Source organism: Camellia sinensis, chromosome 15 (assembly GCF_055761805.1).
Source record: "Camellia sinensis isolate YWXY chromosome 15, ASM5576180v1, whole genome shotgun sequence".
NCBI classification, from domain to species: domain Eukaryota; kingdom Viridiplantae; phylum Streptophyta; class Magnoliopsida; order Ericales; family Theaceae; genus Camellia; species Camellia sinensis.
This window is the reverse complement of record NC_138975.1, coordinates 15,510,692-15,528,957: the sequence shown is the minus strand read 5'-3', so window position 1 is coordinate 15,528,957 and position 18,266 is coordinate 15,510,692. Positions and strand designations below refer to the sequence as shown.

Here is an 18,266-nt window from a genome sequence, read left to right as displayed (position 1 = left end):
GTTTTGGACATTAGGGGGATTAGGGGAGAAGGATTTTCGAGCTCTCAAACATTATTCTATACAAAATGATATAATCTCATATGATTTTATTTGTAGTCCAAACATATTTTTATTGGGACTAAAAATTACAAAATTACCACGAATTTTCATTTAATTAAAACCACAAATAATGGCATAATAACATGGAGGTCCATGATTTTTAATTTTTAAGTTCTAAAATATAAGTTTGTTTTTTAAGTTCTAAAATATAAGTTTGTTAAAAAGTTAAATAGCATATTTTTATTATTTACTATCAAAATCCCATTTAAATTATTTATTAGTCCATCCTGGCTCCTTATTAAATTTTTTTCATTTTGGCCCCTTTTTCCATCTTCGGACAGTCAAGCCCACTTTTAAAGAGCAAGATCGAGAGAGAGAGAGAGAGAGAGAGAGAGAGGTATTTGAATGCACATTCGAGATCGTACTTTGATTTCTGTTCTTCGCTTCGATCATCGATTCAAACATTTCTCAGGTTCCCATTGAAATCTCACAAATGGGTACGTTTTCTAACTTCCATTTCTCTGATCCATTTGATCTGCGATTTTCATTTCCCAAATTCATTCTTTCTTATTCATTCGCTTTTATTAATCTGGAAATTAATTGCAAATCATAATCGCTAGGGTTTTAATTGATGTAATAACGCAAAACTCTAATGATTTATATGCGTTTCTTGGTTTAATAAACTTAAAATCTTTACGATTCTTTTAATTTCCGATGCCATTGATTTTGTCATAATCCAATTTAGTTTCTGGAATTTGGATCCAAAATCAAGGGTTGATTGTTGGTTTGTTTTGATAATCGGAGGCTACTTTTTCACTTGATTGCCAAGAAAATAAAATTACAGTTTCTTGTTTGAATCTTGGTCATGGCATGATTGGAATCTGATCCCATGTATCAAATTTATCTTCCCAACTGGGTTTAACATGTTGGGTTTGTCCGGTTAAGGAGAGCTTTTTTATGAGCAAGACCAAAAAAATTGAATGTAAGGTTCAAAGATGCATATATTCATTCACAGGAACCAATAAAGGGTTACAAAAGACATTAGACAACAGACTCTTTTACACTAATGCTAAGAACACATAATGGATCACAAAAAGTGTATTGATCGGTTGAGATTTGTTTTGAATATGGGCCCCACCTCAGGAGTTGTGATTTATATTTTTCTCGCTGATGTATTTGTTTACTTTTTCAGGTGAAGACACTGAATGTTGTTCTACTCACCTCATTGACGGGGATGGTACTTTCAATATTGCCGGAATTGAGAGTTTTATGAAGGATGTGAAATTGGCTGAGTGTGGGCTTTCTTATGCTGTAGTCTCCATCATGGGCCCACAAAGTAGCGGTATGATTTTTTCTCTCCATAAAGTATTGGTAATGTGTTTCCATGAGGCGATTTTACATGAGGTCACTATTCACACATGCATTTTTGCACTACTAGTGTCCGGTTGTAATGTATGGTCAATCTCTTGAACAAGATGATGATAAATATCAATAGTTATTGTATCGTTGTACCTTTTTTGGGTATTATAAACTTGGGCCAGTTTTTTTATAGCAATCAAATGCATGATGCTATCTCTTTCTTTTACTTAGTATTATTACAACAATTTTTTAAGTTCAAGTTTTTTTTCTTTAACTATCCTCTGACTTCTTTCCTAACGAGGGCATTTCTTTTGTTTCTTTGTGGATCTAGCTTTTTTGGTTCGCTCACATGTACTACCTATATACATTAGTTTGGCATTAGGTATTCTATTACTTCATCCAATAATTTTGATGACGGCTTTCATGATTCTAACAGGGAAGAGCACTCTATTAAATCATTTGTTCAGGACCAATTTTAGGGAGATGGATGCTTTTAAGGGAAGGCATGTACTCGCAGATATCTCAGGTCAAATTACATTATCTTTTGCTAGACATCATTAAGCTAACAAGATCTATCTCTCTCTCTCTCTCTCACTTACACAGGTCTCAAACGACTAAAGGTATTTGGATGGCAAACTGTGCTGGTATTGAACCTTGCACTCTTGTAATGGATTTGGAGGGTACAGATGGAAGAGAACGAGGAGAGGTGCCTTTTCAAAACCTTTTGTTTATGATTATAACTTCATACGGCTACATGGTTCTGATTGTCTCTATTGGTTTCATATTTACTTCATATCTTACTCAATAATTGAACTCAATACCTGAAATGTTTTCTTGTAGACATTGGACAACATGTATTAATAAAACATTTATAAACATATATGTGTGTGAATGGGCGCTTGACTGTATTTACCATGTATATAATATGCAAGTCGCGTGTTTATATATAGATATATGCATTTATGTGTATACATTGCTTGAGTAGCTGTCCCTTTGTTCTCCTCTTTCACATTATGGAATTTAGAGCAAAAGTTGGGTTATGAATCCCAAAGAATCAAAAGTAAAACTACCAATCAAGAAAAAAATCTGTAGCAACCATCGGATTATAGAAAGAAAGAAAAAAAAAAAAAACTCAAATTTTTTGTAGCACTTTAGTATTTACATAATGTTTATTTAAATTTACAATTTTTTTTTTTGTAGTTGACACCATTCTGACAGTCTCCCATATTTATTTGTATTTTAACTTTTATATTATAACTAAGTAAAAAAAGATTTTTTTGCAAAATATTAATTTATTCATAAATAAAATGTAGGGAAAACTTCATTTTACCCCTATACTTTACTCTATGTGCAGTTTACAAATAAGCACATAATCCCCTCTCATTTGGGTTGACCATGTCATTTTTTTAGTTAGTGATTATTTATTTATTTTTACTTTTCAGGATGACACTGCATTCGAGAAGCAGAGTGCCCTTTTTGCCCTTGCTGTTTCAGATATAGTGCTAATTAATATGTAAGTTGGTTTCTATGCAGCTCAAGCAGTCTATCGTACGGATCATGTGCAATTTATTTGAGTGATTTGTTGTGATATTCTGTAATTTATATGAGGATTTTTCTGAAAATTATGTTATTTAGGTGGTGTCATGACATTGGCCGTGAGCAGGCTGCAAATAAACCTCTTTTGAAAACTGTCTTCCAGGTATCTCCCGAGTACTTGTGTTGTGCTATTATTTTCAATTGCATGCACTGTAATCTGTTCCACTTAATGATGGCCTCGGTCATTGTACAGGTCATGATGCGATTATTTAGTCCACGTAAAACAACTTTAATGTTTGTAATACGTGATAAAACGAGGGTACGTTCCTCTCTTCTTATTTCATGTTGCAGCTCTAGACAGAAAATCTTTTACTTATTTAGTGTTAGCTAATCCCTTGATCTAAGGCTATTTTTTTGTTTAACTGAATCTTGAGTACATTTATCCTTTTCTTTGAGTGCAGACGCCCTTGGAAAACTTAGAACCTGTTCTGAGAGAAGATATTCAGAAGGTAATGTATGTAGTGTTTGTTTATCATTTATAATCTTGTTGTCAATTATCTAACTATTACTTGGATGCAGATTTGGGACTCCGTTCCTAAGCCAGAAGCTCACAAGGAAACTCCCTTAAGTGAATTTTTTAATGTAAGATTTCAGTCCTACTCAAAAAAGAGCTTAGGCATGTTTCTATCTATTTGTTGAGAACAAATTATTATGCAAGTATATAAGTTTATATTTATTTGTTGAGAATGAATGATTATGCATCTATATAAAATTCTAATCATTGATTTAATTGTAGGTTGAAGTTGTGGCTCTTTCTAGTTATGAGGAGAAAGAAGAGCAATTTAAAGAGCAGGTACACTTGCGCAGAGTACCAGACTGATGTAAAATTATGCCGCTTATTATTATAAGTAAAGGACATAGAATTATAGAAGAACTCTTGCACATTAGACAAAATCATGTGTTTACCTGTTTTATAGCTTTATGTAATACAAAATTATAGAAGTTCAATATTTTTTTTTTTTGAAATAATCCCATTTCAAATCTGATTTATTATGAACTTGGTGATTTTGATGATTTTTTTTTTTTTTTGGATTTCAGTACATTTTTTATTTTATTTTATTTTCTTGGAAATTCAAATTGAATTAGTTCATATTTTCTAAATACCTTATTCTGCGGCATTGAATTCTCTTAGTTATTTCTTTACTAATTCATTATTTAGGTTTCAGCTATTAATTTCAAAGCAACGCTAACTTTTTGGATAGTGAACTTTGGAATATAAATTTGTGTGTTATTTGGTTATAATTATTTTTTTGTATAATGAAGGTCATTAGTTTAAGGCAGCGATTTTACCAGTCTATAGCACCTGGTGGGCTTGCTGGAGATAGGCGGGGTGTAGTTCCTGCTTCAGGGTTTTCTTTTAGTGCACAACAGATCTGGAAAGTTATCAAGGAGAACAAGGACCTTGACCTTCCTGCCCACAAGGTATGGGTTGTAAATATGCTATAGGAAAGCTACTAATTGGATATGTTTGGAGATTGTTTATATACATAGTTTTATGGTTTAGGTTATGGTGGCTACTGTACGCTGTGAAGAAATTTCCAGTGAAAAGCTTTCATCTTTTGTTTCAAATGAGGTACTTGCTTTCCATTTATTTATAGTTTTTGTTTCTAGTTCATGTTTTTATTTAACGTTCTTGTGTTTAAACTAGCCATATGATTTAAAACTATCAGGAGTGGTGTCAATTAGATGAGGTCGTACAAAATCAGCCAGTATCAGGCTTTGGGAAGAAGCTTAGTTCTATTCTTGCCACTTGTCTGTCAGAGTAAGTACATATCCTCTGGTGCAATATTTGCTTTCCAGTGTTCCAGCAGCAGCTTATGATTAGTGTCGTTGATGTATAAGCTTGTGGTCACTACTAAGAAAGGTTCCATGTCATCAAATCCTCGTCATCCCAATGCTGGAAATCCTGTGCAACCTGTCAACTCTGCCTACTCCCAATCTTGTACCTCTCTATGTGATGTTACCAACATGTTGGTCTTAAGAATTGAGTTTGTTTTCCCTTTTGAATATTCAAATTAATTTTTCCTTATATTTTATTGTGATTATTCTAGAATTTACCAGTTCACTTTTCTTAATTAAGCACCATAAGCAATTTTCAATATGATGTACCTCACCTCTGGGACACCTTGCGAGTTAATATAATTTGTATGATGAGAAATAGTATCATAAACCAATATTCCTGGTCTATAGTAGCTTGGTGTTGATGCTAGTGGAGGGAATATTCCTCCCCCCTCTCTTTTTTTTTTTTGGGTGGGTGGGGGGGGGGGGGGGGTTCATTGCAGTTTGGTCCATCGGCTTTCTTTGTTTATGAGATAGTGCAAGCCACCTAAGCATTTATTTTCAAACTGTTTGTTGAAATCAGATACGTTGTCATTGAAAATTTGTTTTGATGCTCTAGACGTTTTCTATATCTCTTCAAGAATTATGTTGAGTGTCTATCACAGTCACTGATCAAAAAAAATGTCTATGACAAAGTTGAGTTATGTACATTCTTTTTTTCTTTCAGGTATGACATGGAGGCTACATATTTTGACGAAGGTGTTAGATCTGCAAAGCGGCAGCAGTTAGAAGAGAAATTGCTTCAAGTAATGCCTTTTTATGGCACTATCTGTAGGATTTTGGATTTTTTTACCATTTATTTTTATGTGGATGATAGAAGTATTAGAATATTGTATCTGGCATATGGTTAGAATCTGTGTCTTATCTACAATTAAGGATGGATAAAACCAAGGATAATAAATCGTCTGAGATTCGTAATATTGGTGTCTGAATTGTTGCAGTGCTGACTGCTGGAATTGGTAAACTGAGTTTGACATGAACTTAAACATTTTCAAGCTCTCTCTCTCTCTGTCTTTCTCTCTCTCATCCACATGTTTGTGTCTTGATACTGAACATCTGATACTGTGGATCCTAGATGATTTCACATGGTAGCATAAAGAAAAAAATAGTCACTTTAAGGGTGGTGGTTAGATGAGCAACTCTGCTCTACAAAGCAATTGTTTGTCCTTGTGGTCTATGCAAGTTGCTCTTCCTATACCGCATTTCTTTTTTGTTGTTTTTGGCTATTTCATCTAATATTCCCTTCCCTGTTAAGCTCATAGGGGGGAGGCCTTGATTACTTGAGCTTCTCATTTCTGGAGGCTCTCGATATCACTATGTCATTGAATGATTCTCATTGTTTCCTTACATCTGTAAATTTTTGTGTATAGGGCTTATCAATTTATGTCCTCTTTTCTCATTGCTTGTCTTCTCTGATTTGTTAGCTTGTCCAACCTGCCTATCAATCTATGTTGGGACACATACGGTCAGGAACTCTAGATAGATTCAAAGAAGCATTTGATAAAGCTTTAAATGGAGGAGAAAGATTTTCAGTGGCTGCTCATGACTGCAGCGAATCTTTCATGATTCAATTTGATGAAGCATGTGCAGGTAATGCAATTTACATTTGTTAAACAATCGGGCTTATTATTATACCAATTTTTATTTTTTTTATTCTTTTTATTAGCTATCTGTTTCATGTTTGCTTGATCATACTACACTCCCTTTATCATGGCATTTATATTAGTAAAACAAAAAGGGCTTCTTATTTTACAGGTTTTAATTTTGTTTATTTTCTGTATTAGCCATCTGTTTCAGTGATTGCTTCTATTGTACTATGCTCCCTTTATCTATGACAGTTCGTCTGCAACTGCTACTTCTCCTATAGGGAAAAACTTGTTTTAGAATAACAAATATTGTTACACTGAAACAAAATTTATGTGTAACACAACGTTAGGGATTTTTTAAAAGAACACACTTCTCCTTTTACTTTGATTTTTGTAATTTTGCCTTTCCTATTCTTGCCATGATTTCATTTTCAATGTGGACGATAAGTATGCAGTTTTCCTTTGCCTCTTTAGCAATAGTACTGCTTTTCAGTTTAGATTTGGGATGGAGATAATGGAAGTTCTTCGTTACTTTTTGAGTATAAAGGTTGAATGCTACTGTAGTATTTTTATGGTTCACATACTTGGCAGTTCACACTGAAATGTAAATATCAATTAAGTTTCTCACCCAGTTATGTTGCATGCGCTGATAGAAAAATTAGTTCCGTTTCATTTTGAAAGGTACAAAAGGATTATTCTTTCAATTATTAATTTTGAACTAGTGATGCTTCAACATATTCTGCAACATTAAAAATTGCGCTGCTTTTATTTGCTCCCATGGAAAATGTCTTCTATAAGATTTTTCAAAGCATTCGAACCTGGTATGAGGTGCATCTTCTGCAACATTAAAAATTGCGCTGCTTTTATTTGCTCCCACGGAAAATGTCTCCTATAAAATTTTTCAAAGCATTTGAACCTGGTATGAGGTGCTGAATGTGCTTGAAACCATGCTTTAGATGATTAATAAGCTGAACTTCAAGTTGGTCACTTTCCAACTAAGTGCATTTTAGATACTGACCAAAATGTTTTCCAGATGCCATCATTGAACAGGCCACCTGGGATTCATCTAAAGTGCGGGATAAATTTCGGCGTGATATAGATGCTCATGTTGATACAGTTCGTGCTGCCAAGCTGTCTGAACTTACAACCCAGTATGAGGTATTTTAATCTATAAACTTTGGATTGCTTAGTTCATCCAGAAAGTGTCCTTTTATGGTGACAATTTTTGAGTCAAAATAGGAACAAACATCGATATGATCCCATACACAGTGGTTATGTGATCACTTGTCATTACTTGCTAATTGTTTTGATCAACTGTAGTCAAGTGCAGTTATACATGCAAATGGCAAAGCTGGATATATCTAGGGACTTCAAAAACTTTAGAGAATCTTGTCCCTTTATTAGTCTGTCTTCTTTGTAAGGAACTTATATAATACTAAAAATTTGCAGAAAAAATTGAACGAGGCATTATTAGGACCTGTGGATGCTCTTTTAGACGGAGCTGGTGATGATACCTGGCCAGCAATAAGGAAACTTCTTCGCCGTGAGACAGAATCAGCTGTCTTTGGATTATCTGCAGCACTTTCTTCTTTTGACATGGATGAACAAACCAAGGATAAGATGCTCAATAGTTTGAAGGATTTTGCAAGAGGAATTATCGAATCGAAGGCAAAAGAAGAAGCTGGAAGAGTTCTTTTCCGTATGAAGGACAGGTAGTTGGGTCGTTGTTGCATTTGAGATTTAAATTTCTTGCAATAGCTTGATTCAATTGTTTTAACCTATAGGTTACTGAAACTGACTGTAAAACCACCCACAGATTTTCAACAATATTTAGCCATGATTCTGATTCAATGCCACGGATCTGGAGTGGGAAGGAAGACATTCGAGCAATCACCAAAATGGCTCGCTCCGCAGTATGATACACTTCATCTTACACTTTCATATTGCATTTGGGTCTCTGCTGCTTATATTTGATGACAATTTCCTTTTCAGTCTTTGAAGATGCTTTCTGTTATGGCTGCAATTCGTTTGGATGATGATACTGATAATATTGAGAAGACACTAGTCGTTGCTTTGGTGGATACCAGAAGTGGTGGTGCTGCCAATAAGACCATTACATCAGCTGACCCCTTGGCCTCTAGCACTTGGGAAGAGGTGAAATTGTCTGCTTTAAGCTTTGGATTGTGTGGAACCTTTTAAGTTACTATAGGATGACAAAGTTTATTAGATAAAAGAACACGGGGGATGCTATCAATTGGATGGATTGTTCTAGTGCAAGTCTCGTGAACCTCTGTGAACTATTTCTTTTATAACTTTAGTTTGGGAACTGTGTTTTTAGCAACTTTTTTGTTGGCTATTTTTATAAAAAAAAAATTTCTTCAAAAAGGTCCACTATTGTACAAACTGCAAAAACTGCATGCTCACATGTCTGGATTTGTTGTGAGCCAGACTCAGGTGTATTGTGAAAGTTATAATTGTATCTTGATATTTAGATGGTGCACTTTTTCATAAATTCCTTTTCACCTACTTATATTCTATGTAGTCTACATTATTTTTTTATATTCCAATAAGTCCTATGAATGATATAGTTACCAAAATACCCCCTAATAATATTTACATTTATAGTGTGAATGTTCCGTGATGTGAATGTTTACACCATCAATGTGAATGTTAACATGTTAATGTAAATATTCACATTGCCAATGTGAACATTCACACGTCAATGTGAATGTTTATATCACCAAATTGCTAACCGTTCAAAAAATATTTGTAAGGGTAGAAATGTCCATAAAATACCTTAAATATGAGAATTAGGATTTGGTAGATCAAATGTCTAAATAATAGGACTTATTAGAATATAAGAATATCTTATGGGGTAATTGGGATACAAACATTTGAAACGGGATTTTCTAATAAATTTCCCTATTTAAATTGTAATAATAATTCTATGCCAGAGACTTCCAAACAGTACTTGATGCTTGTTCAGGATTCAGTGCTCTCTATGTGGCGCACATGTAGGTGCACACACACATGCAGAGGGAAACACAAAACCACTTACAATGGCAATATATTTGCAAAATTAGTGAGAACATGCTTGATAGCCTAAGCTCTTTGCTGTAAAGGACTGAATACTTGTGCTTTTTGTTCTTCTTGATTTTGTTTTATACATCTTTGAATATATATATGTTTGGTAACCAGGTTCCATCATCAAAAACATTGATCACGCCGGTCCAGTGCAAAGCTTTGTGGAGGCAATTCAAGGCAGAGACAGAGTACAGTGTGACTCAAGCCATTTCTGCTCAGGCATGTTATCTTACACATTAGGATTCTAAAAATCTTTACTTAACTTTATTTTCTTTTGCTTTCCCCCTCACCTCCCCTATAGATATTTATTTTTCCCTTGAAGTTGCAATACATGGGAATGACAAGAGAATAGTAAGTAAGAAAGCAAGAACCAGTGGGGGTTTAATGCATTAAGGTATAAAGTTTGACTGTGACTAAGAAGCTCAGCATATAAGTAGGTAGTTTGTTAGACGTGTGAGACTACCACATTATTCTTGCCCATCGTTCTTTTGGTACCCATTCGCATCTTTCTTAAGTGATATGATCATTGGCTTTGGTGATCAAGTACTGGCAAGCTATTTTGTACTAGCACTTTAGAAGTCAAGCACTAGGAGGGCATCTTCTAGCATCCAAAAGGAATGTAGTTGTAAAGTAATGCATATGTAAGCTAAGTGTGTTAGTAGTTGTATTCATTAGGTGACTCAATAAAATAAATAAATTTCCCCATCAGATCCCTTATGAACATGATTGGGACACCAGGCTTAGTTTGGTTTGGTTTTTTGATGTCCAAGTGGGGTTGTTTTTGCGTTTGGCTGTAGTCGTCTTCATCCCTAGCCTGAGCTTGGCCCAAAATGTTCTCATGCTGGTATACCTCAGCCTGGGTGTACCTTGTTTTATTGGTTGATGAATATGTATTATTTGACTAGCCTATACACCAGAATTGTGTATTTTCTAGTTCAGATGAAACATACTTGCATGGGTCCTTTTAGTAGTCTCGTCTTGCACAGTAAATTTATTGCTAATTCTCATGTTGGGATTGGTGTCTGATTGTGATTGGATTTCCTCTTATCTTTTCAGGAAGCTAGCAAGCGCAATAACAATTGGTTGCCACCTCCATGGGCAATGGTTGCCTTGGTTGTCCTGGGGTTCAATGAATTTATGACACTTTTAAGGTCTATATTCTCCATGTACTTGTGGAGTTCATTTTGTTGGATTTTAATTTGTGGATTTCCCTTTCATTTACTACTGTGTTTTGACTATTGACATTTCTTCATGAGCAGGAATCCTTTGTATCTAGGTCTAATTTTTGTTGGTTTTCTGCTTGTAAAAGCCCTATGGGTTCAGCTTGACATCTCTGGTGAATTCCGGAATGGCGCTGTGAGTATCGAACAATCTTTTTTTTATTTTTTAATTTTATTCATGGTCTGAATCTATTTGGGTGTGCTAAAAAGCAAATTAAAAGAAACAAATTATAGAAACTCCTATTCTTGATCGATTTGTTAAAGCTTCCACACAATTTTCTGTCTGGTCGAAAATATTAAGATTTAATTTTTTTATTTTATTTTTATGTTGTAATTTCCTCGGATCAGCTGCCTGGGCTTCTCTCCTTGTCTACCAAGTTCCTTCCCACTGTCATGAACCTTCTGCGGAAACTAGCTGAGGAGGGAACGAAGACTGCAACAACTGAACCTCAGAGGAACCATCCATTGCCGCCAAAGACCTTTCAGAGTGGAGTCAACAACAATGGTGATTTGTCATCCACTGCTTCGTCTGAGGTAACATCGGCAGAAAACGGGACCGAATACTCCGTCGACACATGAAAAAGTGAAGTAAGCTGTTCACAGAGCAGTTTTTCTCCTGTTTGATGATGCTGCACACACGGTTCAACCGCTGAACTTTTAGTAGTATGCGATGAACAAGATTTTGAAGGCATTGATTTTTGTGTAGGTGCCATATATTAGGGCAGCGATTCAGTTTGTTGTGAAATGCCCCCACTATAGGTTTCAGTTTTTCGTTTTTTTTGTTTTTTGGTTTGTGGGATGAATTACAAGGTTCTTTATCCTACCTACCCTATGGTGGTGTTTCTGGTTTGTTTTAAATTTTGTATGGTGAGAAGCATAATATGTGTGTTCCATTGTATTTGGAAGATAATTATTTTGACAATAGTGAGCCTCTTTGTATTTTTCTGAGAAATAATGGGTATTATTCTTCATTTCTGGGGCAGTACTTTGAACTATAGCTTGTAAAGGCAAATTTCCCTTCCATCTGTAACCAAACTAAAATTGCTATGAAACTATTGTCCTCTCACTCATTTGTAATTGTCTCATGTAGTTGTGTAGAGTGAAGTTTGAGAGTTGTTTTTTTAAATGTGAAATATAGTTTTATATCTAGCATACTCCCAAGGGTATAGGAAGAGAAAGTTGTTAAGCAAAGCTAGGTAGTGGCTAGGTAGTGAAGTTCAGATACCCCACCTCGCTTGTGGCGAGGTTTGTACCTCAAATCTCTTATATGACTCTTGGGAATGTGCCACTGGATTACAAGCCCTCGACTCGACAATAGGTGTATTAAGTGGAACTGTGTATTGACCTTATCCAAGTTGTTTACATTTTTAGTGACCGGTGTTATGAATGTAGAAGATTTTCACGTAAATAAAAGATACAAAATGAGTTTTATGTGGAAATTTTTTTAATGAGATGTAGATAAATGATGGGTCTCACATATAAGGTTTATTATATGTGTCAAAATATTTTATCGTATGAAAATTATACGTGCATTTATGTTTTGTCTATTGGTTTTTCTTTATTAAAAATATAAAAAATAAAATCTTGTCACATACATCTGATAATACAAATAAAATAAAATTAAAATCGATGAGTCACGCGACGCAAGGTTCAAAGCACGTGATTATAACCATAAGATTTGAACGGTGAAGAAAGAGAATTGGACTGGGAATTGCACGGAGAGAGGAATTTAATGAGGAATTGAAGAGAGCATGTGAGGACTTGTTGAGGTTAGATCAAAAGTTTCATTGCATTGGCTCTGACATGCTATGTACACAGATTGAATCAGATACAGAATGTATAGATATGAGATAAAAAAAAAATATTCATATTTGTAATTATAAACATGTTTTTATCCATGAGTAATACTACGGATTCAAACTTATCAACTTAAAAATTATCTAGAATTATTATCTCATGATTCAGATTTATTTTATATATAAATCTTACATTACATAAATTTAATCTCCACCACACAACACATACCTAAATAAATCTAGATAGTTTGTCTGGGAGAATAAATTTTCCCTTTTATCTATAGTTGTAAATACATTATCTATGTATTGTGTATCCGATTCTTTCTATACAGATAGATAGACGTTTTGTTCATATATATTCAAGTTTTGATTCTCATATGGAAAAATGGTAGGTATATGGCGACCCTATGTACCAAGTGAAGTGACTAAAACTAGTCTCGGGGTTGGTAGGGACTAACATTGGTTAGGTTAAGCCCAATTAAAGTATCAAAAATGATTTGGACTATTAAAAAAGGACCTCTAATGCATCTCTAATTTGTCTTTTTCTTCTCTCTTTTTTGTCTTTTACTTCACTGTTTTTTTTTTTTTTTTTTTATAAATATAGGTGACAGCTCATTAGAGCTGCACTGTTACAGCTCTAATTAGAGCTCCGGAGCATGACCCTTATGCTGTGTTTGGTTGGGAAATTTAGGGAGGGATTTGAAAATAGAAAGGGAAAATGTGTGTGAAACTATGTGAAATGTAGGTATATTTTTTTCACATTTCACCTACCTTTTCCATTTCCCTTTCCAAATCCCTCCTCAAATCTCTCAACCAAACACAGCATTAAAGTATTAGGGTAAAAGTTTTGAAATCATTTGCACTTGCATTTAAAGCTCGTACGTCAGTAGTTGGAAGTTGGAACAACTTTAACACTCTCACAAGGACCTAATGTTTGAAGATTGGTATATTTTGATATAAGATTTCTCCAATACCAACATGTTTGTATTGCAGCTGCTCAAACAACTTTGAATTTTGAGGTTGAAGATTCAAGCCCCGGCAAGGGCTTGGCAACCGCAATGTTCAATATACTCACAAAAATAATATACCGTTAAAATTTAATTAACTCGCATATTAATGAATTTAAATCATGTATTAGAAGTTTTAAATATTGTTCTGTGTATAAATTTTGTATATGTAACATTGATAGTGAAGATGAGGGAGTGAATATTTTTTAAGACCCTGTTTGGGATTCTCAATTCTTATCATTCCAATATGACTAGGAGTTTGCAAAAATTCTTGGATTATTTGTATGAATAAGCACTGAAATCTGTATATGTATATATATATAAGTAGGATTCTGAAATTATATATTTGACACATGGCTTTTAGTTGGATGATCAGAGTGGATTAACTGCAACTCCAATCCTCATTTATTAAATTAATTTTTGTCAAATTAATTGAGGCTATGTTTGGCATGAGTTTTTTTTTTTTTTTTTTGTGGCTATTTTAGTCACAAAAAGATAAAACAAACTAAAAAGTTAATAAGATAAAATGTCACATTCAAATCACAATCATTTTATTTTTTTCTCTCACAAAAGTCAAAAATACCGAAAAATCTATTCTAAACGAGGCTTTTTAGCCTCAGTCTAGGTCTTGTTTGACATGCTAATGTTTTAGCCTAAAAGCTAAAAAGTTCTTAAAAAAAACCAAAAAGCCTATAACCTATACCAAAAAGTCAAAGATTCTATTTCTTCTATACTTTTTACACACCTTTTCTTAAAAAATTAAAAAGTCATTCTAAATATACTAGTTTTTTTATCTCATATTCTAATTAAAAAGTCAAAAAATTATTAAAATAGTATGTTCCCAAACAAGGGCTAAAATAATCAAAAAGTTAGAAGTAAAAAAAAACTAACTCACATACCAAACGAAGGCCGAATGTGAGCAATAATTTCACTGAGAGGGTTTAAGAAATCATTTCTGCGAAATTCCACATACCACAATGCCAACAAATGCTAAAAAAAAAATAAAAAATTTATTATTTATTTTATAATCATTTTCAAAATGATTTTTACATAAATTTTAATATTAAACAATGTATCAGAAGTGCTCATTAATATTTTCCTTTTACATAATACTTCTATGATTTGAACTTTAAAAATACTATACACTTACAAAAATATTTAGAAAAGTATAAAGAATATGAATGTATTGTGTAGATTGAAACTTTCTATGATGTGTGTTATACTTACACTTAAAATGAATTTGATCCATATATTTTTCTAGATATGTATGTAATATTGTAAAACGAACCAATGCTATTCAATTTTGACTCATTAAAAGCTTGTTGGGTTTGTTGTGTATAGAAATCAAATCTAAATAGATTTTAAAGCTATTAAGTTTTTAAATTTTTCCCCCCTTTTGAATCGGCAAAAGCCAGTGTTTAATTGTTAAATTAGTATTAATGGGAGTTAAACCCATTTCACGCCTAAGAATAAAATCCAAGGCTCTGTTTGGAAGAGTTTTGGAATTGTAATTCCACCTCTTAATTTGCACGTGGTGTTTGGTTGTAGTTTTCAAAAATTAATTCTACATTTATTTTTGAAAACTCATTTTTAGGCGGAAAATTTGGTTAACCCGGTCGTCCCCCAGGATGTCTAGCCAGTTGACCGGAACAGAGTACGTTTTTTTTTTTTTTTTTCACCTGTTATTTTTTTATTTTAAATAAAAAATATTTCCAGTTTTTTTTTTTTAAATTTTTTTATGAACTTTGAATAGGATTTTGAGTTGTGTGTTTGATTATGAATTGTAAGTTTTTGAATTAAATATCATATGTTACATAATTCATTTCAAACTTAATTCAAAACTCTTTTCAAAACTGTTTTTAAAATTCATAACCAAGCAAATTTTCTACACTCAAATCGTATTAATTCTAAAATTTACAAATTTAAAATACAACTCTGATTTTTAAATCATATTTAGAAAGCTCCATCAAACGTTACATTAGACATTCCTTTAGGAACTAAAATGCCCACGCAAGCTATAACCCGTTGATTAATAAGTTTTCAACCCTTTCCTTGCAAGTACTTAAATTACACATGAACTTTTTGTTGGTTGACCATCCACCTTTGCTGATTGACCAGCTTCTTAAAAAATGCATAAATTTAAATTTTATTTATACATAAAATTTATATTAAAAACATTACCAAAATAATGTGATATTATCATCTTCATAGCTATTTTATTTTGAAGTTAAAAAATCTATACTGAAGCACATCATTCTATCTGAATTTTTTATTTATTTTATACATTATTCTAATATAAATAGAGTTAAAAAAGTTTAAAGACACAGAAAGATCTAAATACAGAATGCATAGATGCGATGCAAATGTTCGCATTCGCAACTATAGATGTGAATATTTTTTATTTTACATATGTGCATCATGTGTTTGGAACTTTTTGTACACATAGAACAGTTAGAATGTGGCTTTGTGGATAATGACATAATTAATTTTCATGAACTGTCCACCAACACATATATATAGTCTAAATAATCCTAATGTAGGGAAAGTGTGAGAAATTAATGGTCATGACATGTACACAACATGGACACCAGACCACCACAATACATATAGTCCAGCAAAAAGTATGGTGATTCATAATATATGTAATTGTACATGTAAAATAATGGGGGTATGACAAATATGAACACTATATCATTTTTTGTTTGTTAGAATATAATATGTAAAGTGTTATTTTAATAATTAGGTTAGTATAATAATTAGTATGCTTTAATCATTCTGTTTTCTCTTTTGGCTTGTAAGCTTGTAACTCCTCTATATAAAGGAGCTAACCCATAACATTAAATACATCCATCAATACACAATTTATTCTTTCCTTTTTATCTATACATGTTATAGATTAAATCTTACATGGTATCAGAGCTATAAGATTTAGGCCTATATTCCTTTCTTTCCGGCGGGCAGCCGGTCGGCAACCATGCCTTCGCTGCCCGCTGGAGTTTTTCACCACCTCCACAGAGTATGGCTCAATCCCAAGCTTACTTCCATCAAACACAGAAGTCTCAACTTGCTTCCCACAATCATCAACCCCAGCAGAGCTACCAACACTCACCGACTCACATCGAGGATCGCAGAAATCATCCACCACCGCCACCACAGAACCTCCATCTCTGTCCTCACCACCAGTCTCCATACCACAAACACCATCATCCACGAGTTCTTCAACAACATCGCCCCCGGCGGCCAGCTCACCACCACCACCGACGTCGCGCACTCCCCCGGCGGCTTCCCAGAAGGAATCCTCGGCTTGGACCTACTGGCAAAGTGCCGAAACCAATCCCTCACATTCGGCACCGAGATCTTCACCGAAACCGTGACGAAAGTCGATTTCTCCACTCGTCCCTTCAAGGTCTTCGCCGATTCCAAGGCCGTCCTCGCCGATTCGGCGATCGTCGCCACCGGTGCCGTCGCAAAACGGTTGAACTTCCCCAGCGCCGAAGACGGTCCCGGAGGGTTCTGGAACAAGGGAATTTCGGCTTGCATCATTCACAGGAGGAAAGCATTTAGGGCTTCGAAGATTATGCAGAGATGCTCTCCGGCCAAGTCCCACCCAAAGCCATTGACAACCAGATCCGTTTGGTATTTGTTTTTCGTGGCCCACGGTCATCATCGTCTTCCGATCCATCTTCTGATCCGGCACCTGGGGCACCACCTGACCTTTGATAAACGGCTGTGATGATTGGGTTACAAACAGCTTCAACCTCTTTAAGCTTCTCATCATAGTCCTCTTTCTCGGCACTCTGGTTGTCATCGAGCCACTCAAGGGCCTCCTTCACAGCTGTTTCAATCTTCTCCTTCACCTTCATATCTTCCTCTGCGAACTCTACTGCCTCTCTAACCATCCGATCAATCTCTTCTTGACTCAAACGGCTCTTGTCGTTCGTGATGGTAATCTTCTCAGATTTACCCGTGCCCTTGTCTTCAGCTTTCACTACCACTTTTGACCCACCAAACCCATCTCTCTCTTCTCTCTCTACAACGCACATGGGGGCACCCACTCAATCTCCCACTCAAGAGAGAGCACATGCATATGTGTATTGTTTTTCTCTCTCCCATGTGACCCACCCACTGTGAAAGGTCACCCAATGCACACCATCATTCAACACGATCCCTGAAGACATCATGTTATTCTCCACTTTTTTTTTATTATATATATATATATATATATCTCTTTTTATTATATTATATTAAAAAAAAAAAAAACCAAAAACAAAACAAAACAAAAAAAAAACAACACAATTTACCAATTTGCACAACAAATCATATTTTATTCATCTCAGGGATCAACCCCGATCACGATTTTACACAAAAAAAAAAAAAAAAAACAACAACAACAACAAAAACACACAACACATCCACAGGCAGGATTTTTTCTTATCTACTCTGCTGCCGGTCTCTTCTTCTTGCCTCCGTCCTGGGCGGCTCTTACCGGTGTTGCCTCCGTGTTTCCCACTCCACTGGGCACGCTCACTCCCCCATACTCCTCCACTGCAGCATATGGCGGACCTCCAAATCGGAACATCACGGTGGCCTTCCGCTTCAGCTCCTTGTTTTCCGCCTTTAGCACACTTATCTCTGCTCGCGCATCCTTATACATGCGTTGGAGCAGAGCCAGTTGGGCGTTTAACTGCTACACCTCATTTGTCCTACTCTGCAGCCGGTTCGACAAATTTGTAACCGCAG

At 34.7% G+C, this 18,266-nt stretch overlaps 1 protein-coding gene and 1 pseudogene across 3 annotated transcripts; one reads left to right on the top strand and one right to left on the bottom strand.

The window, feature by feature from the left end:
- Positions 1–318: 318 nt before the first annotated feature.
- Positions 319–11,793, top strand: LOC114278699 (protein ROOT HAIR DEFECTIVE 3). 2 transcript variants are annotated; one of them, XM_082908661.1, is made up of 23 exons: positions 319–536; positions 1,232–1,381; positions 1,835–1,901; positions 2,002–2,104; positions 2,841–2,911; positions 3,034–3,097; positions 3,188–3,253; positions 3,396–3,443; positions 3,514–3,576; positions 3,731–3,787; positions 4,258–4,416; positions 4,499–4,567; positions 4,665–4,756; positions 5,501–5,579; positions 6,258–6,423; positions 7,453–7,577; positions 7,869–8,131; positions 8,236–8,332; positions 8,412–8,573; positions 9,618–9,722; positions 10,560–10,654; positions 10,763–10,859; positions 11,072–11,793. In XM_082908661.1, exons 1-23 carry the CDS (start codon positions 533–535, stop codon positions 11,300–11,302), a joined length of 2,433 nt encoding a protein of 810 aa, XP_082764787.1. In that variant the 5' UTR covers positions 319–532; the 3' UTR covers positions 11,303–11,793. The 2 variants fall into 2 exon arrangements, with proteins under 2 accessions (XP_082764787.1, XP_082764788.1); XM_082908662.1 differs by having other exon boundaries at positions 9,618–9,726; positions 10,564–10,654.
- Positions 11,794–16,569: 4,776 nt separating this feature from the next.
- LOC145813373 (luminal-binding protein 3 pseudogene) lies at positions 16,570–17,696 on the bottom strand (annotated as a pseudogene). Its single transcript, XR_014356377.1, has one exon. The product of XR_014356377.1 is annotated as a luminal-binding protein 3 pseudogene (transcript).
- Positions 17,697–18,266: the final 570 nt, after the last annotated feature.